Source organism: Rhinoraja longicauda, chromosome 2 (genome assembly GCF_053455715.1).
Source record: "Rhinoraja longicauda isolate Sanriku21f chromosome 2, sRhiLon1.1, whole genome shotgun sequence".
Taxonomy (NCBI): domain Eukaryota; kingdom Metazoa; phylum Chordata; class Chondrichthyes; order Rajiformes; family Arhynchobatidae; genus Rhinoraja; species Rhinoraja longicauda.
In genome coordinates this window covers 109,021,911-109,037,867 of record NC_135954.1, presented here as the reverse complement: position 1 = coordinate 109,037,867, position 15,957 = coordinate 109,021,911, and the positions used below count along the sequence as shown (strand labels likewise).

The following is a 15,957-nucleotide window of genomic DNA, read 5'->3' as shown; positions in this document are numbered from 1 at the left end:
TCCATATCTCTCCAAACCTGTCCTATCCATGTACCTGTCTAACTGTTTCTTAAACGATGGGATAGTCCCAGCCACAACTACCTCCTCTGGCAGCTTGTTCCATACACCCACCACCCTCTGTGTGAAAAATTTACCCCTTAGATTCCTATTGAGGTATGTAGGTTAATTGGCTGGGTAAATGTAAAAATTGTCCCTAGTGGGTGTAGGATAGTGTTAATGTACGGGGATCGCTGGGCGGCACGGACTTGGAGGGCCGAAAAGGCCTGTTTCCGGCTGTATATATATGATATGATATATGATATTAAATCTTTTCCCCTTCACTTTGAACCTATGTCCTCTGGTCCTCGATTCCCCTACCCTGGGCAAGAGACCTGTGCATCTACCCGATCTATTCCTCTCAAATCTTTCTGATCCATATACCTATCCAAATGTCTTTTAATTGGTGTTATAGTTTCAGCCTCAAATACCTTCTCTGGCAGCTCATTCCATGTACCCACCACCCTCTGTGTGGAAAAGTTACCCCTCAGAATCTTATTATTAAATCCTTCCCCATTTCACCTTAAAGCTATGTCATCTGGTTCTCGATCTTTCCTGCTCGGGGTAAAAGACTGTGCATCTATCCCGTCTATTCTCATGATTTTATACACCTCTATAAGATCACCTCATCCTCTTACGCTCCAATACAATACAATACAATACAATATATCTTTATTGTCATTGTACAGGGGTACAACGAGATTGGGAATGCGCCTCCCATACGATGCAATAATTTAATTAGCTAGTCAGTATTAATTTATACAACCCAGTGAAACAAAATTAGAAACAGATTTAAAACAGAATAAAGTGCAAGTAGATCTGTGCCGGATCACTGTGCGATGTGACCATCCGGCTCAGCAGGACCGGTTCATAGCAGCTATGGCCCTGGGGATGAAGCTGTTCCTGAGTCTGGAGGTGCGGGCGCAGAAGGCCTTGTATCGTCTGCCCGATGGTAGAAGTTCGAACAGACTGTTGCAGGGGTGTGAAGAGTCTTTGTGGATGCTGGTGGCTTTTCTGAGGCGTCGTGTGTTGTAGATGCCCTCCAAGGCTGGTAGCTGTGTTCCGATGGTCCTCTGAGCTCTATGGACGACCCGCTGAAGAGCTCTCCTTTCTCCCTCCGTGCAGCTGAGATACCACACAGGGATGCCATGTGTTAGGATGCTCTCTATGGTGCAGCGGTAGAAGGTCGTCAGCAGCTGTTGGGGTAGACCGGACTTTTTCAGTGTTCTCAGGCAGAACAGTCGTTGCTGTGCCTTCTTGACCAGCGCAGCAGTGTTAGTGGACCATGTGAGATCCTCCGAAATGTGAGTGCCCAGAAACTTGAAGCTGGACACTCTCTCCACAGCCCTAGCCTTCCCAACCTCTCCCTATAGCTCAGGCCCTCGAGTCCTGGCAACATCCTCGTAAATCTTCTCTGCACTTTTCCAGCTTAACAACCTCTTTCCTATAGCAGGGTGATCAAAGATGAACACAATACTCTGACTGTGGCCTTCCCAACACCTTGCACAGCTGTAACATGACATCCCAACCTCCATACTCAATACCGTGACTGATGAAGGCCAATGTGCCGAAAGCCATCTTGGCCACCCTATCTACCTGTGACTCCACTTTCAGGGAACTGCGTACCTGCACTCCCCGATCCCTCTGCTCCACTACACTCCCCAGAGCCCTGCCATGCGCTGTTAGACTTCCCAAAATGCAACACCTCGCATTTATCCGCATTAACCTCCATGAGCCATTCCTCTGCGCACTTGCCCAACTGATCAAGATCCTGCGATAAACTTTGATAACCATCTTTGCTATACACCGCCCACTTTAGTGTCATCTTCAAACTTTCTAATCATGCCTTGTACATTCTCAACCAAATTTTGGATGTAAACCACAAACAGCATTGCGGCCAGCACCCTAATTTGAGACACGCCGCTAGTTTACTGGTAACTTCGATCCTTCCCGTCGAACCGTCTCCTCTGGTCACCGCTTCATGGAGGAGTGGAATGATCGTTCTTGACGCAAACAACAGCAGAGAAATCTTCACGACGTTTCAGTTGAATTAGTCGTTTATTGAAGTAGTAATACAAACAGATTAGAATTTCTTCCGTCTTAGATTTGGTAAGAATCGTATCTAGCCATGGCTCCGCTCGTGTCCGACACATCACGTCTCTGCATTCCCAATTATACTCATAAATCTGGCTCCTCCCGGCCCATACATGCATCCATCTCACGACAACTCCCTGAGTGTCCAAAAATAATACAGCAAGATCCAAAATGATATAATATGCTAGGACAGCTAATAAACACACATGGCTCCTACATCAAACCACAGGCCTCCAGTCCAAAAACAACCATCGTCCATCACCTTCTGCGTGAAGCTAACTTTCTATCCAGTCAGTAGCTGCCCCTGGATCCCAGGCGATCAAGCCTACCACGCGGAAATCCATATGGACAATGGATGTCTACATCTCTGCCCTCATCAACCTTATTGGCCGCATCTTCAAAAAATTATATCAGATTCGTGAGACATTATCTCCCCCATCCAAAACCCCGCGGACTCTCCCTAATCAACCTGACGGGTGCCCGTAAAAGGGACCACATCACCCCGATTCTGGCCTCTCTCCACTGGCTCCCAGTACAGTACAGAATCAACTTCAAGCTCCTCCTATTCACATACTAAGCCCCCCCCATATCAAAAATCTTCTAACCCACCACTCTATCTCCAGGTCCCTCAGGTCGGCCGACTTGGGGCTACTGACTATCCCGCGGTCTAGGCTTAAGCTCAGGGGTGACCGCGCTTTTGCGGTTGCAGCTCCTAGACTATGGAACAGCATCCCTCTCCCCATCAGAACTGCCCCCTCCATCGACTCCTTTAAGTCCAGGCTCAAAACCTGTTCCTACTCCCTAGCGTTTGAGGCTCACTGAGGGGGCGCTGTCAACTGTTTATGTATGTGCTGTTATGTTTGTGTGCCATTGTATGTTCGTTTCTTAGTACCTGAACTGATGTACAGCACTTTGGTCAACGTGGGTTGTTTTTAAACGTGCTATTCAAATAAAATTGGCTTGACTTGACTTGACTAAATGCATGTTTGTCTTATCCCTCAGAATACCCTCTTGTAAAGTGCATGCCCAGTATTGAACAGGATGTGCCATCTGAGGCCTGGCCAATCTTTAGTAAAAGTACAGCGCACGACCTTGTTTATGCATTCTATTCCTCCAAGCGATGCTGCCCTGACTTTTACACTTGCACTACGCTCCACTTATGTTGAGACTGGGCTTGTTCTTGGACCCACCTACTCCTGTTAGCTTCTTGGTTGTCCTCCACCATAAAGGGCCTGTCCCACTTAGGCGATTTTTTTAGGCGACTGTCAAAGTCGTAGCAGATCGCCGAAATTTTCTTTTACCCGCGACAATGACCACGCCAATGCCCCTGGCTAAGAGACTACATCGTCTTTGGAAACATTGTGAAATTCCCACGCTTATCGATGCTTCTCCGGCGTCCTAATTTTCGCTGAAATCACTGACAAGTCTGTAATTACTTGAGAGTTTTGAACTATAACATCTAGCCCGGGTTATTTGGAAACCAAGCTTCACGGTAATAAGGCATAAACTGGATTGACTTCCAGTTTACTAATAGCAGTATTAAGAAATTTAATTTTAAACGTGGTTAAATGGATTTTTGTGCAGAGTGTGGGCATTCTTTGAAAATGTACGGGAGATATATATCTGGTTTCTGGGTTGCATATCTGGGTTGGGAGCCTACTTTAAAAGTAATCGTTGATGACCATAAACATCGCAAAAATTCCCACTCTTACCTGACCGTCAAACTGTCGCCTCCAATCTGCCTGTCAAATGTCCTGACGGTAAATAAATCGGTTAAACACAAGTATTTTATGGTATCTTCCAATGACTTTACTTAATTTAATATTACGTGCTTCTAAATGCATCTGCGACAACCCAGCAAACCTGGGGACAGCATGCGACAGCGCCCGCAATAAGCAACGATACCTGGCGACAAGCCAGCTGTCACCGAGAAATTTCTACCTGGAAAAGATTTCGGCGAAGCGCCGAGATCCACTACGATTCTTTGAAGACTCCTCACGATCATGCCCGCGACACCCCGGCGAACTGTCGGCGACAGCCTAGTCACCGGCAGTCGCCTTAAAATCGCCTAAGTGGGACAGGGCCTTTAGTGACTGGATGGGATGTGGCAATTTTGGTGCTGAACTGGTAATGGAGCTTTGGGTTGAGTTAGAGAAGTCGATGTTCATACCACTGGGCTGGGGGAGGGGAAGAGAGGGACGGAGGAACTATCTAAAGTTGGAGAAGTCAATGTTCATACAGCTGGGCTGCAAGCTGCCCAGGCGAAATATGAGGTGCTGTTCCTCCAATTTCCGGTGGGCCTCACTATGGCACTGGACAGAGTTAGCTCTGTCTAAACAATGGAGAGAATGCAAAATGTAGTAATAACGGGTTTATTTTCAGACTCTTTAAGGATCCAGCAATTTGCTTTCCTCCAGGTGATGGAATATAAACCACTATTTCTTTTGGATATTTGTTAACGAAGGCTTGGATCCCGTAGAGTTACGTTCAGTTTAGTTTACTGTCACGTGTACCGAGGTACAGTGAAAAGCTTGTGGTGCGTGCTGTCCTGTCAGCGGAAAGACAACGCATGGTTACAGTCGAGCCATCCACGGTGTACTCACAACGGGGTTATGTTCCGAAAAACGACATCGGAAACCGAAAAGTTCGTGCGCCCAAATGCATTCGGGTACACCTGATCACGTGGCCGGAAGCGAGCTGCGGGTCGCTGTCGTAGCCCAGCGTTTGCACTGTTATTAAGTTGAAATATCGTACGTCGAAGCATCGTTAGTCGGGGAGCACCTGCAGATGCATGAGAAGGGAATAACGTTCCGTGAGAGTAATGAAATGTCGCAGGGGTTCTGATGGAAGAGTGCGGAGCGATTGTAATATGTGATTGGCATGATTTCCCAATGTATTGACTATAAAGTGCGGTCAAAAGATCACCTGGCACCTTTGTTTAGCAACATTTCCCAATTCTCAATCTCTACCACCTCGAGGTGCTAAGGAAGCAAGCTGATGGAAATGCTTCCATCCACTTGCTCCCTTTAAGCTCAAGTAGGTTGACTGACTTTTATAAAGCTCCCTTTTTGGTGGAGTAAATAGCAATAAGAGTCGAGAGTCTTTTATTGTCCTACTAGACCAAGTGGACCCGTTGGGCCCAAACCACTCCTGCATTGGTGCAGCACCCTCTCCTACCCGCCCCTCCCCCCCCCTCTCTCCCTTCCCCCTCCCCTCCCCACTTCCCCTTCCCCCTCTCCATCCCCCTCAACCCCCCCTTATCCACCTTCCTCCCCCTCCCACCTCCCTCCCCCCTCCCTCCCTCGGTGATAGATTTAAACTTTAAAATGTGAATAACTTTAAAAATATAACACCGATTTCAATAAAACTACTTGCTTTACCACTAAAGTGATGACGGTGAGTAAGGTGGGCCTAAAATTGTCAAGCTATCGTGTACCGTTTTGGCTGTAGTTCGATCACAAATAAACAAACAAACGAGAGTTTTAGTACTTAGATGTCCCAGATAGAACAATGAAATTCTTACTTGCAGCGGCGTAACGTAATATGTAAGCATGGTACATGCACACACACACGTAAAAAACATAAAATAACAGTGCAAATAGACAAAAAACAAAACCCTCGTCTATGTAGTTCAGAGGTTATTTGAGGTTGTAGTGTTTAATAGCCTGATGGTTGTGGGGAAGAAGCTGTTGCTGAACCTGGACGTTACAGGTTTCAGGCTCCTGTACCTTCTTCCCGATGGCAGGGGTGAAGTGAGAGTGTGGCCAGGGTGGTGTGGGTCAGTGAGTGTGTGGCCAGGGTGGTGTGGGTCAGTGAGTGTGTGGCCAGGGTGGTGTGGGTCAGTGAGAGTGTGGCCAGGGTGGTGTGGGTCAGTGAGTGTGTGGCCAGGGTGGTGTGGGTCAGTGAGTGTGTGGCCAGGGTGGTGTGGGTCAGTGAGTGTGTGGCCAGGGTGGTGTGGGTCAGTGAGAGTGTGGCCAGGGTGGTGTGGGTCAGTGAGAGTGTGGCCAGGGTGGTGTGGGTCAGTGAGTGTGTGGCCAGGGTGGTGTGGGTCAGTGAGTGTGTGGCCAGGGTGGTGTGGGTCAGTGAGTGTGTGGCCAGGGTGGTGTGGGTCAGTGAGTGTGTGGCCAGGGTGGTGTGGGTCAGTGAGAGTGTGGCCAGGGTGGTGTGGGTCAGTGAGAGTGTGGCCAGGGTGGTGTGGGTCAGTGAGTGTGTGGCCAGGGTGGTGTGGGTCAGTGAGTGTGTGGCCAGGGTGGTGTGGGTCAGTGAGTGTGTGGCCAGGGTGGTGTGGGTCAGTGAGTGTGTGGCCAGGGTGGTGTGAGTCAGTGAGTGTGTGGCCAGGTGGTGTGGGTCAGTGAGAGTGTGGCCAGGGTGGTGTGGGTCAGTGAGTTTGTGGCCAGGGTGGTGTGGGTCAGTGAGTTTGTGGCCAGGGTGGTGTGGGTCAGTGAGTGTGTGGCCAGGGTGGTGTGGGTCAGTGAGAGTGTGGCCAGGGTGGTGTGAGTCAGTGAGTGTGTGGCCAGGGTGGTGTGAGTCAGTGAGTGTGTGGCCAGGGTGGTGTGGGTCAGTGAGAGTGTGGCCAGGGTGGTGTGGGTCAGTGAGTGTGTGGCCAGGGTGGTGTGGGTCAGTGAGTGTGTGGCCAGGGTGGTGTGGGTCAGTGAGTGTGTGGCCAGGGTGGTGTGGGTCTCTGATGATGCTGCCTGCCTTTTTGAGGCAGCGACTCCGGTAAATCCCTTCGATGGTGGGGAGGTCAGAGCCCGCGATGGACTGGGTGGCGTTCACAACTTTTTGCAGTCGTCTTCGCTCCTGGGCGTTCAAGTTGCTGAACCAGGCCATGAGGCGACCACGGGTCAAAGGGCAGCTGTGTGGAAAACGCGAAGGGCAGGAGCACTGGAAAATAGAGAGAGACCACAAGGACACCTGACTTGCTCCCCTTTAAGCCAGAACACTCTTGATGGGCCGAACATCCACGAGATCACCCGTCTTCCAGACTGAGAATTGTTTTGCAGTTCCTTGCTATCACAGTCCATGTGCCGGAATGATGCACCCAAATATACTGTTGGAGGGACATAGTCAAGTCAAGTCAATTTTATTTGTATAGCACTTTTAAACACAACCCACGTTGACCAAAGTGCTGTACATCAGTTCAGGTACTAAGAAACGAACATACAATGGCACACAAACATAACAGCACATACATAAACAGTTCACAGCGCCCCCTCAGAGGGCCTCAAACGCTGGGGAGTAGAAATAGGTTTTGAGCCTGGACTTAAAGGAGTCGATGGAGGGGGCAGTTCTGATGGGGAGAGGGATGCTGTTCCACAGTCTAGGAGCTGCAACCGCAAAAGCGCGGTCACCCCTGAGCTTAAGCCTAGACCGCGGGATAGTGAGTAGCCCCAAGTCGGCCGACCTGAGGGACCTGGAGATAGAGTGGTGGGTTAGAAGATTTTTGATATGGGGGTGGGGGGGCAAGCCCGTTTAGGGCTTTGTATGTGAATAGGAGGAGCTTGAAGTTGATTCTGTACTGTACTGGGAGCCAGTGGAGAGAGGCCAGAATCGGGGTGATGTGGTCCCTTTTACGGGTACCCGTCAGGAGTCTCGCTGCGGCGTTTTGGACCAATTGCAGGCGGGACAGGGATGATTGGCTGATCCCAGTGTATAGGGAGTTGCAGTAGTCTAGGCGGGAGGAAATGAATGCGTGGATGATTTTTTCAATGTTGTCAAATTGGAGGAATGGTTTGATTTTAGCTATGGTACGAAGCTGGAAGAAGCTGGCTTTTACCACAGAGTTGACTTGCTTGTCAAACTATAGTCCACAAAGACTGCAGCAGTTCAAAACAGTGGCTCCAACCTCCTCTTTCTGAAAACACACAGGGACGGGCAGTAAATGCTGTGCCTCAACAGCAACACCCTTCTCTCCGACCGCTCTCTGATTTTAAGAAAGGTCAATTTGTGTCAACACTTCCATCGTTCATTTAGTCCCACTTGGTAACATAATAAAAAACAATTAACGTTGTGCTCCTTTTTGAAAGACAAAATGCACAACGTCAAGCCTCTTGGTTAATACCTCTTGAGAACTCAGGAGTGAGATGATTTGCGAATATGCTTTGTGTAAGAAAATAACTGCAGATGCTGGTACAAATCGAAGGTATTTATTTCACAAAATGCTGGAGTAACTCAGCAGGTCAGGCAGCATCTCAGGAGAGAGGGAATGCGAATATGCTTTAATAATGTGCCGTAAAACAATCAGTCGGCACACGGTAGATTCCACCAATTTATTTGTGCTTAAATTATGAAGTATTATTTATGGTATTTACAGTCGTTTTTTTTGCTCAATAATAATGGTTGTGTAGGTAACTTGCATTAAATTTAAACCAATGAAGCTTCGAGACGGCTCGAATACAACAAACGGGGATGTGATGCTGGGGCTCTATAAGGCGCTGGTCAGGCCGCATTTGGAGTAATGCGAGCAATTCTGGGCCCCATATCTGAGGAAGGATGTGCTGGCTCTGGAGAGGGTCCAGAGGAGGTTTACAAGAATGATCCCAGGAATGAGTGGGTTAACCTATGCCGAGCGTTTGTCTGCACTGGGCCTGTACTCGCTGGAGTTTAGAAGAATGAGGGGGGGGACCTCGTTGAAACTTACCAAATAGTGAAAGGCCTGGATAGAGTGGATGTGGAGAGGATGTTTCCACTAGTGGGAGAGTCGAGGACCAGAGGGCACAGCCTCAGAATTAAAGGACGTTCCTTTAAAAAAGGAGATGAGGAGGAATTTCTTTAGTCAGAGGGTGGTGAATCTGCGGAATTCTTTGCCACAGGAGGCGGTGGGGGCAGCCAATGGATATTTTTAAGGCAGAGATAGATTCTTGATTAGTACGGGTGGCAGGGGTTATGGGGAGAAGGCGGAAGAATGGGGTTAGGAGGGAGAAACAGGAGGAGAGAGAGTTAGGAGGGTTGTGAATGTCCCGGCCCAGCCTGCTAATCCCCTTTTTATTAAATACAAAGAGCTTTTATTCAAACAAACACAAATACGGAGAAGTAACAAAATCAAGACTGCCATTGGCAGTTTGCAAACAACAATCAAACAGTTAGATGCACAGTCTTTTACCCAGAGTAGGGGAATCGAGGGCCAGAGGACAAAGGTTCAAGGAGAAGGGGAAAACATTTAATAGGAATCCGAGGGGTAACTTATTCCACACATAGGGTGGTGGGTGTATGGAACAAGCTGCCAGAGGAGGTAGTTGAGGCTGGGACTGTCCCACCGTTTAAGAAACAGTTGGACAGGTACATGGATAGGACAGGTTTGGAGGGATATGGACCAAACGCGGGCAAGTGGGACTAGTGTAGCTGGGACATTGTTGGCCGGTGTGGGCGAGTTGGGCCGAAGGGCCTGTTTCCACACTGTAACACTCTATGACTCTATGAAGGGCCTGTTTCCACACTGTATCACTCTATGACTCTATGAAGGGCCTGTTTCCACACTGTATCACTCTATGACTCTATGAGTTATCAGATTAAAATATTGTCAACTTTATCTACAATACACTCGATTACCCCCGCGGCAAAACTTGTTCACTCTCATAATTATTAAGTTGATTATCAATTTTAGACATTAATTGAATGCTAAATATTGACTGGGATCTAAGAGGTCCCCAGTGAGTTAGTCTTCCACTAGTGGGAGAGTCTAGAGGTCATGGGCTCAGAATTAAACAACGTTATTGTAGGAAGGAGATGAGAAGGAATTTCTTGTGGTGAATCTGTGGAATTCTTTGCCACAGAAGGCTGTGGAGGCCAAATCAATGTATATTTTTAAGGCAGAGATAGATGGATTCTTGATTAGTGCGGGTGTCAAGGTTTAAGGGGAGAAGGCAGGAGAATGGGGTTCGGGAGGGAAGATAGATCAGCCATGATTGAATAAGAAGTGTAAGAAAATAGCTGCAGATGCTGATACAAATCGAAGGTATTTATTCACAAAATGCTGGAGTAACTCAGCAGGTCAGGCAGCATCTCAGGAGAGAAGGAATGGGCGACGTTTGCCATGATTGAATGGTGGGTTAGACCTGATGACACGAATGGCCTAATTTTGCTCCTATTACTTATGACCTTATGAACACATATAGTACTCATAAATATATGGCATCGCGAAGTAATGTACCACCAAGAGACAGACACAAAAAGCTAACTTAGAGTGACTCAATGGGTCAGACAGCATCGCTAGAGAAAAGGAATAGGTGACGTTTTGGGTCGAGACCCTTCTTCAGACCAGAATATGGATACTCATTCCTAGAGTATGGGGGTTTTTTTGGGGGTGTAATTTTGATGCTTATTTAATGCTTTTGTTGTTGGACTGTGGGTGATTGAATTAACATTCTGTTCAAGATGGCCGCGCCGTTGTGTTTGGCTGCCTGCCACTGTATGTTTCTTTTTTTTCCTAATCAGATGTGCAGCACTTTGGTCAACGTGGGTTGTTTTTAAATGTGCTATACAAATAAATTGACTTGACTTGACTTGACTAGAATGGGAACGAACCAATATCATTTTGTCCTGCTGTAGTTTCTCCTATGCTGAAGAGGCTGCTCAGGGTCAACCACCACATCATAAGGTCATAAGTCAGAGGAGCAGAACTGGGCCATTCGGCCCATCAAGTCTACTCCGCCATTCAATCATGGCTGATCTATCTCTCCCTCCTAGCCCCATTCCCCTGCCTTCTCCCCTTACCCTCGGACACCTGCACTAATCTAAAGTACATTGATGGAACTAAAGTCACAGTTGGGCTTAATTGGCAAGAAGTGGGATCTTCCTTGAACCATATATATTTTTACTACAATCTGCTAATTTCATAGTTAGCATTGCTAAAAATGCTGTTTCTAAATACGTTTAGAATTACGTTTCGGCGGCACGTTTAAATACGTCTAAATACATTTAAGCGGCACAGTGGCACAGTGGTAGCGTTGCTGCCTTACAGCGCTTGCAGCGCCAGAGACCCGGGTTCCATCCTGACTACGGGTACCGTCTGTAGGGAGCTTGTACGTTCTCCTTGTGACCGGCTGGGGTCCCCCCCCCCCCCCCCCGAGATCTTCGGTTTCCTCCCACACTCCAAAGACAAACAGGTATGTAGGCGAATTGGCTTGGTGTAATTGTAAATTGTCCTTAGTGTGTGTAGGATAGTGTTAGTGTGCGGGGATCGCTGGTCGGTGCGGACTCGGTGGGCCGAAGGGCCTGTTTCCGCGCTGTATCTCTAAACTAAACTAAAATGCATGGTGGTGTTGGATGGAATAGGGAGGGGGTGGAGGTGGGGGTGATAAGGGAACAAGGTGGAGACAGACAATAGCCACATTTTTATTTGTTTCAGAACTGGTGACAGAACATCCTGGTGGACTTGGAAGAGGAATAATATTTCAGAAAAGGACCCGAAGGTACAATATTTACATTTCTTTGTAAGAATCTGATTCTTGTAGCATAATACTAAATTGACGGTGTGCACATTGCAATCTCCAACATTGGGCAATGTCATCCTTTCTTTCCCCCTCTTTCTTGTTCCACCCACCCCCCAACCCATTTCTTCCACTTCTTGCTTTGTCCATCCGCTTTTTTAGTTTGGTGTGGAGATGCAGCGCGGAAACAAGCCCTTCGGCCCATCGAGTCCATGCCGGCAGCGATCCCCGCACACTAACAATATCCTACACACACACAGGGCGTGCAGCGTAGGTTTACTAGGTTAATTCCCGGAATGGCGGGACTGTCATATGTTGAAAGACTGGATCGACTAGGCTTGTTTACACTGGAATTTAGAAGGATGAGAGGGGATCTTGTCGAAACATATAAGATTATTAAGGGGTTGGACACGTTAGAGGCAGGAAACATGTTCCCAATGTTGGGGGAGTCCAGAACCAGGGGCCACAGTTTAAGAATAAAGGGTAGGCCATTTAGAACGGAGATGAGGAAAAACTTTTTCAGTCAGAGAGTTGTAAATCTGTGGAATTCTCTGCCTCAGAAGGCAGTGGAGGCCAATTCTCTGAATGCATTCAAGAGAGAGCTAGATTGAGCTCTTAAGGATAGCGGAGTCAGGAGGTATGGGGAGAAGGCAGGAACGGGGTACTGATTGAGAATGATCAGCCATGATCACATTGAATGGCTGTGCTGGCTCGAAGGGCCGAATGGCCTCCTCCCGCACCTATTGTCTATTGTCTATTTTCACACTGGGGACAATTTTACATTCATGCCAAGCCAATTAAACTACAAACCTGCACCTGTTTAGAGTGTGGGAGGAAAGCAAAGATCTCGGAGAAAACCCACGGGTAGAACGTACAAACACCGCGCAGACAAGCACCCGTGGTCAGGATCGAACCTGGGTCTCTGGCGTTGTAAGGCAGTAACTCTACCGCTGAGCAACCGTGCCCAATCTGCCGATCAAATCTCCCCCCCCCCTTCCACCCTCACCGGTATCTACCTATCATTTGCCAGGCTTTGTCCTACCCCAACCTCTTCCCCAGCTTTCTCCCCCCTTCCATGAGAATCAATCCCACGAAGGTCCCGACTGAAACATCACCTCTCCATGTCTTTCGGAGATGCTTCCTGAGCCACCCAGCCACTCCAGCATTCTGTGCCCTGCCCAAGACTCTATCATCTGACGTTCCTTGTGTCTTTCTCCTCTCCCTTTCCCTGAAGGCATTCTCTCCATTGCGTGGATGTGGAGAGGATGTTTCCACTAGTGGGAGTGTCCAGGACTAGAGGTCGTAGCCTCAGAATTTAAGGACGTGCTTTTAGGAAGGAGATGAGGAGAAACTTCCTCAGTCAGAGGGTGGTGAATCTGTGGAATTCCTTGCTGCAGAAGGCTGTGGAGGCCGTCAGTGGATATTTTTAAGGCAGAGATAGATAGATTCTTGATTAGTACGGGTGTCAGAGGTTAAGGGGAGAAGGCAGGAGAATGGGGTTAGGAGGGAGAGATAGATCAGCCATGATTCAATGGCGGAGTTGAGTTGATGGGCCGAATGGCCTAATTCTACTCCCACACTCCAAAGACGTACAGGTTTGTAGGTTTACTGGCTTGGTATAAATGTAAATTGTCGCTAGTGTGTGTAGGATACTGTGACCTTATGATATGGTCTCATAGATACTACTTGGCTTTCACTGACTTTGTCAAGCTTGGACGTTGTAGGCATAAGTGGTTTAGGAGTATGGCCAATTTTTCCACAGTTTACATACAATTTCTATTGGGAATACAGTTGTGGTTTTGTTCGGGGAGGACTTTCAGAATGATATCCCATAGCACCTGAAATACACCCGTAGAATGTTTGGTGACGTGATCAGTATAAAGGTCCTCTGTATTTTCTCCGCAATGAACATTTATTGGCAACTGTTTTTTGGTTATTGGATTCTTTAGATGCAAAATGTTGTATTCATGCCTAGATCATATTCTTTCAGAATTTAGTTTCTTCACCTTTGGAGGAGAAGGTCCTTTTAGAAGGATGAGAGGAGATCTTATCGAAACGTATAAGATTATTAAGGGGTTGGACACGTTAGAGGCAGGAAACATGTTCCCAATGTTGGGGGAGTCCAGAACAAGGGGCCACAATTTAAGAATAAGGGGTAGGCCATTTAGAACTGAGATGAGGAAAAACTTTTTCAGTCAGAGAGTTGCGAATCTGTGGAATTCTCTGCCTCAGAAGGCAGTGGAGGCCAATTTTCTGAATGCATTCAAGAGAGAGCTAGATAGAGCTCTTAAGGATAGCGGAGTCAGGGGGTATGGGGAGAAGGCAGGAACAGGGTACTGATTGAGAATGATCAGCCATGATCACATTGAATGGCGGTGCTGGCTCGAAGGGCCGAATGGCCTCCTCCTGCACCTATTGTCTATTGTAAAGCAGTCCAAGTTTAGCCAGAGGTGGGTTGGTGATGGTTGCAGGCTTGGAAAATGATTCACTATTGAACGTCAGGGATAGATGGTGAGAAACTCCTTTGTTGGTGTTAACGGGCATTTATGTTACTTACTATGGTGGCGCAGTGGTAGAGTTGCTGCCTTACAGCGTCGGGGAGCTGGGTTCAATCCCGACTACAGGTGCTCTCTGTAAGGAGTTTATACGTTTCCCCGTGACCTGCGTGTGTTTTCTCCGAGATCTTTGTTTTTTTCCCACACTCCAAAGACGTACAGGATTGTAGGTTAATTGGCTTGGTATAAATGTAAATTGCCCCTAGTGTGTGTAGGATAGTGTTTATGTGCGGGGATCGCTGGTCAGCGTCGACTCGATGGGCCAAGGGGCTTGTTTCCGCACTGTATGGACATAGAAACATAGAAACATAGACAATAGGTGCAGGAATCGGCCATTCGGCCCTATGAGCCAGCACCGCCATTCAATGTGATCATGGGTGATCATCCACAATCAGCACCCCGTTCCTGCCCTCTCCCCATACCCCCTGACTCCGCTATCCTTAGGAGCTCTATCTAACTATCTCAAAAACTAAAACTTAAAAACAAGCTAATACTCTTTCAGGAATTAGTTCACTTTTGGAACAGATCAATAAAGCAGTCCAAGTTTAGGTAGAGGTAGGCTGGTGATGGTTGTAGGCTAGGAAAATGAATTGCCATTGAATGTCAGGGATGGACGGTGAGAAACTCCTTTGTTGGAGGAGTTCCCTGGCATTTTTATGATATACATGCCTCAATGTTGCCTAGGTCCAGCAGGCAGGCATGTGGCACAGTGGTAGAGTTGCTGCCTTCCAGTGAGAGAGCCGGGTTCCATCCTGGCCACGGGTGCTGTCTGTACGGAGTTTGTACGTTCTTCCTGTGACCGCGTGGGTTTTCCCCGGGTGCTCCGGTTTCCTCCCACATTCCAAAGACGTGCAGGTTTGTAGGTTAATTGGCTTTGGTAAAGATTGTAAATTGTCCCTAGTGTGTGTGTAGGGTCGTGTTAGTGTGTGGGATTTGCCGGTCGGCGCGGACTCAGTTGGTCGAAGGGCCTGTTTCCATGTTGTATCCGTGTGGCAGGACAAATTAAGTAGAATATTTGGCAGAAACATTAGCCGAGAACTTAAAGATTTTGGCGTTTCAAGTGCAGGGAAGTAACATCATGATTGATTTGCTTTCCAAACAAAGGAACAATAAGGAACAACAACATCATTTAAGAATGTGATTGGCTTGTTTGCACCAGAATATAATCCGCAACTTTCGGGGAGGAACTATTGTTGATAAGACGCAGCTATTTAGAAATGGAATAACTTCTACACATTGGTCGTAAATGTCATAAGGTCATAAGTGATGGGAGCAGAATTAGGACATTCGGCCCATCAAGTCTACTCCACCATTCAATTGTGGCAAAGATAGACGCAAAATGCTGATCTATCTATGCTGATCTATCTATGCTGATCTATCTCTCCCTCCTAACCCCATTCTCCTGCCTTCTCCCCATGACCTCTGACACCCGTACTAATCAAGAATCTATCTATCTATCTCTGTCTTAAAAAATATCCACTGACTTGGCCTCGACAGGCAAAGAATTCCACAGATTCACCACCCCTGACTAAAGAAATTCCTCCTCCTCTCCTTCCTAAAGGAACGTCCTTTAACTCTGAGGCTGTGGCCTCTGGTCCTGGACTCTCCCACTCGTGGAAACATCCTCTCCACATCCGTTCTATGCAAGCCTTTTACCATTCAATAAGTTTCGATGAGGTTCCCCTCCCCTCCCCCTCATCCTTCTAAACTCCAGCGAGTGCAGGCCCAGTGCTGACAGGCGCTCATTGGGTTTGGTTGTAATGTATTTTTGCCTTGCTCTGATCGTCGTAGCACAGCAGAAGGTGTAGAAACGATGAGGAGAGCTCTCTGACACTGGGGAATGT

The 15,957-nt window shown here is 47.6% G+C and overlaps 1 protein-coding gene across 2 annotated transcripts in view; it reads left to right on the top strand.

Annotated features, from left to right (window-relative positions):
- The window catches only part of svila (supervillin a), a 351,300-nt gene that overhangs the window by 135,683 nt on the left and 199,660 nt on the right, over positions 1-15,957 (top strand). For both annotated transcript variants that reach the window (XM_078425640.1, XM_078425650.1), the window contains one exon: positions 11,477-11,540. Coding sequence is in view for 1 of the 2 variants with exons in the window: in XM_078425650.1 (XP_078281776.1) it covers positions 11,477-11,540 (64 nt within the window). In the remaining variant the exon portion in view is untranslated. The remainder of the gene's footprint in view (positions 1-11,476; positions 11,541-15,957) is intronic.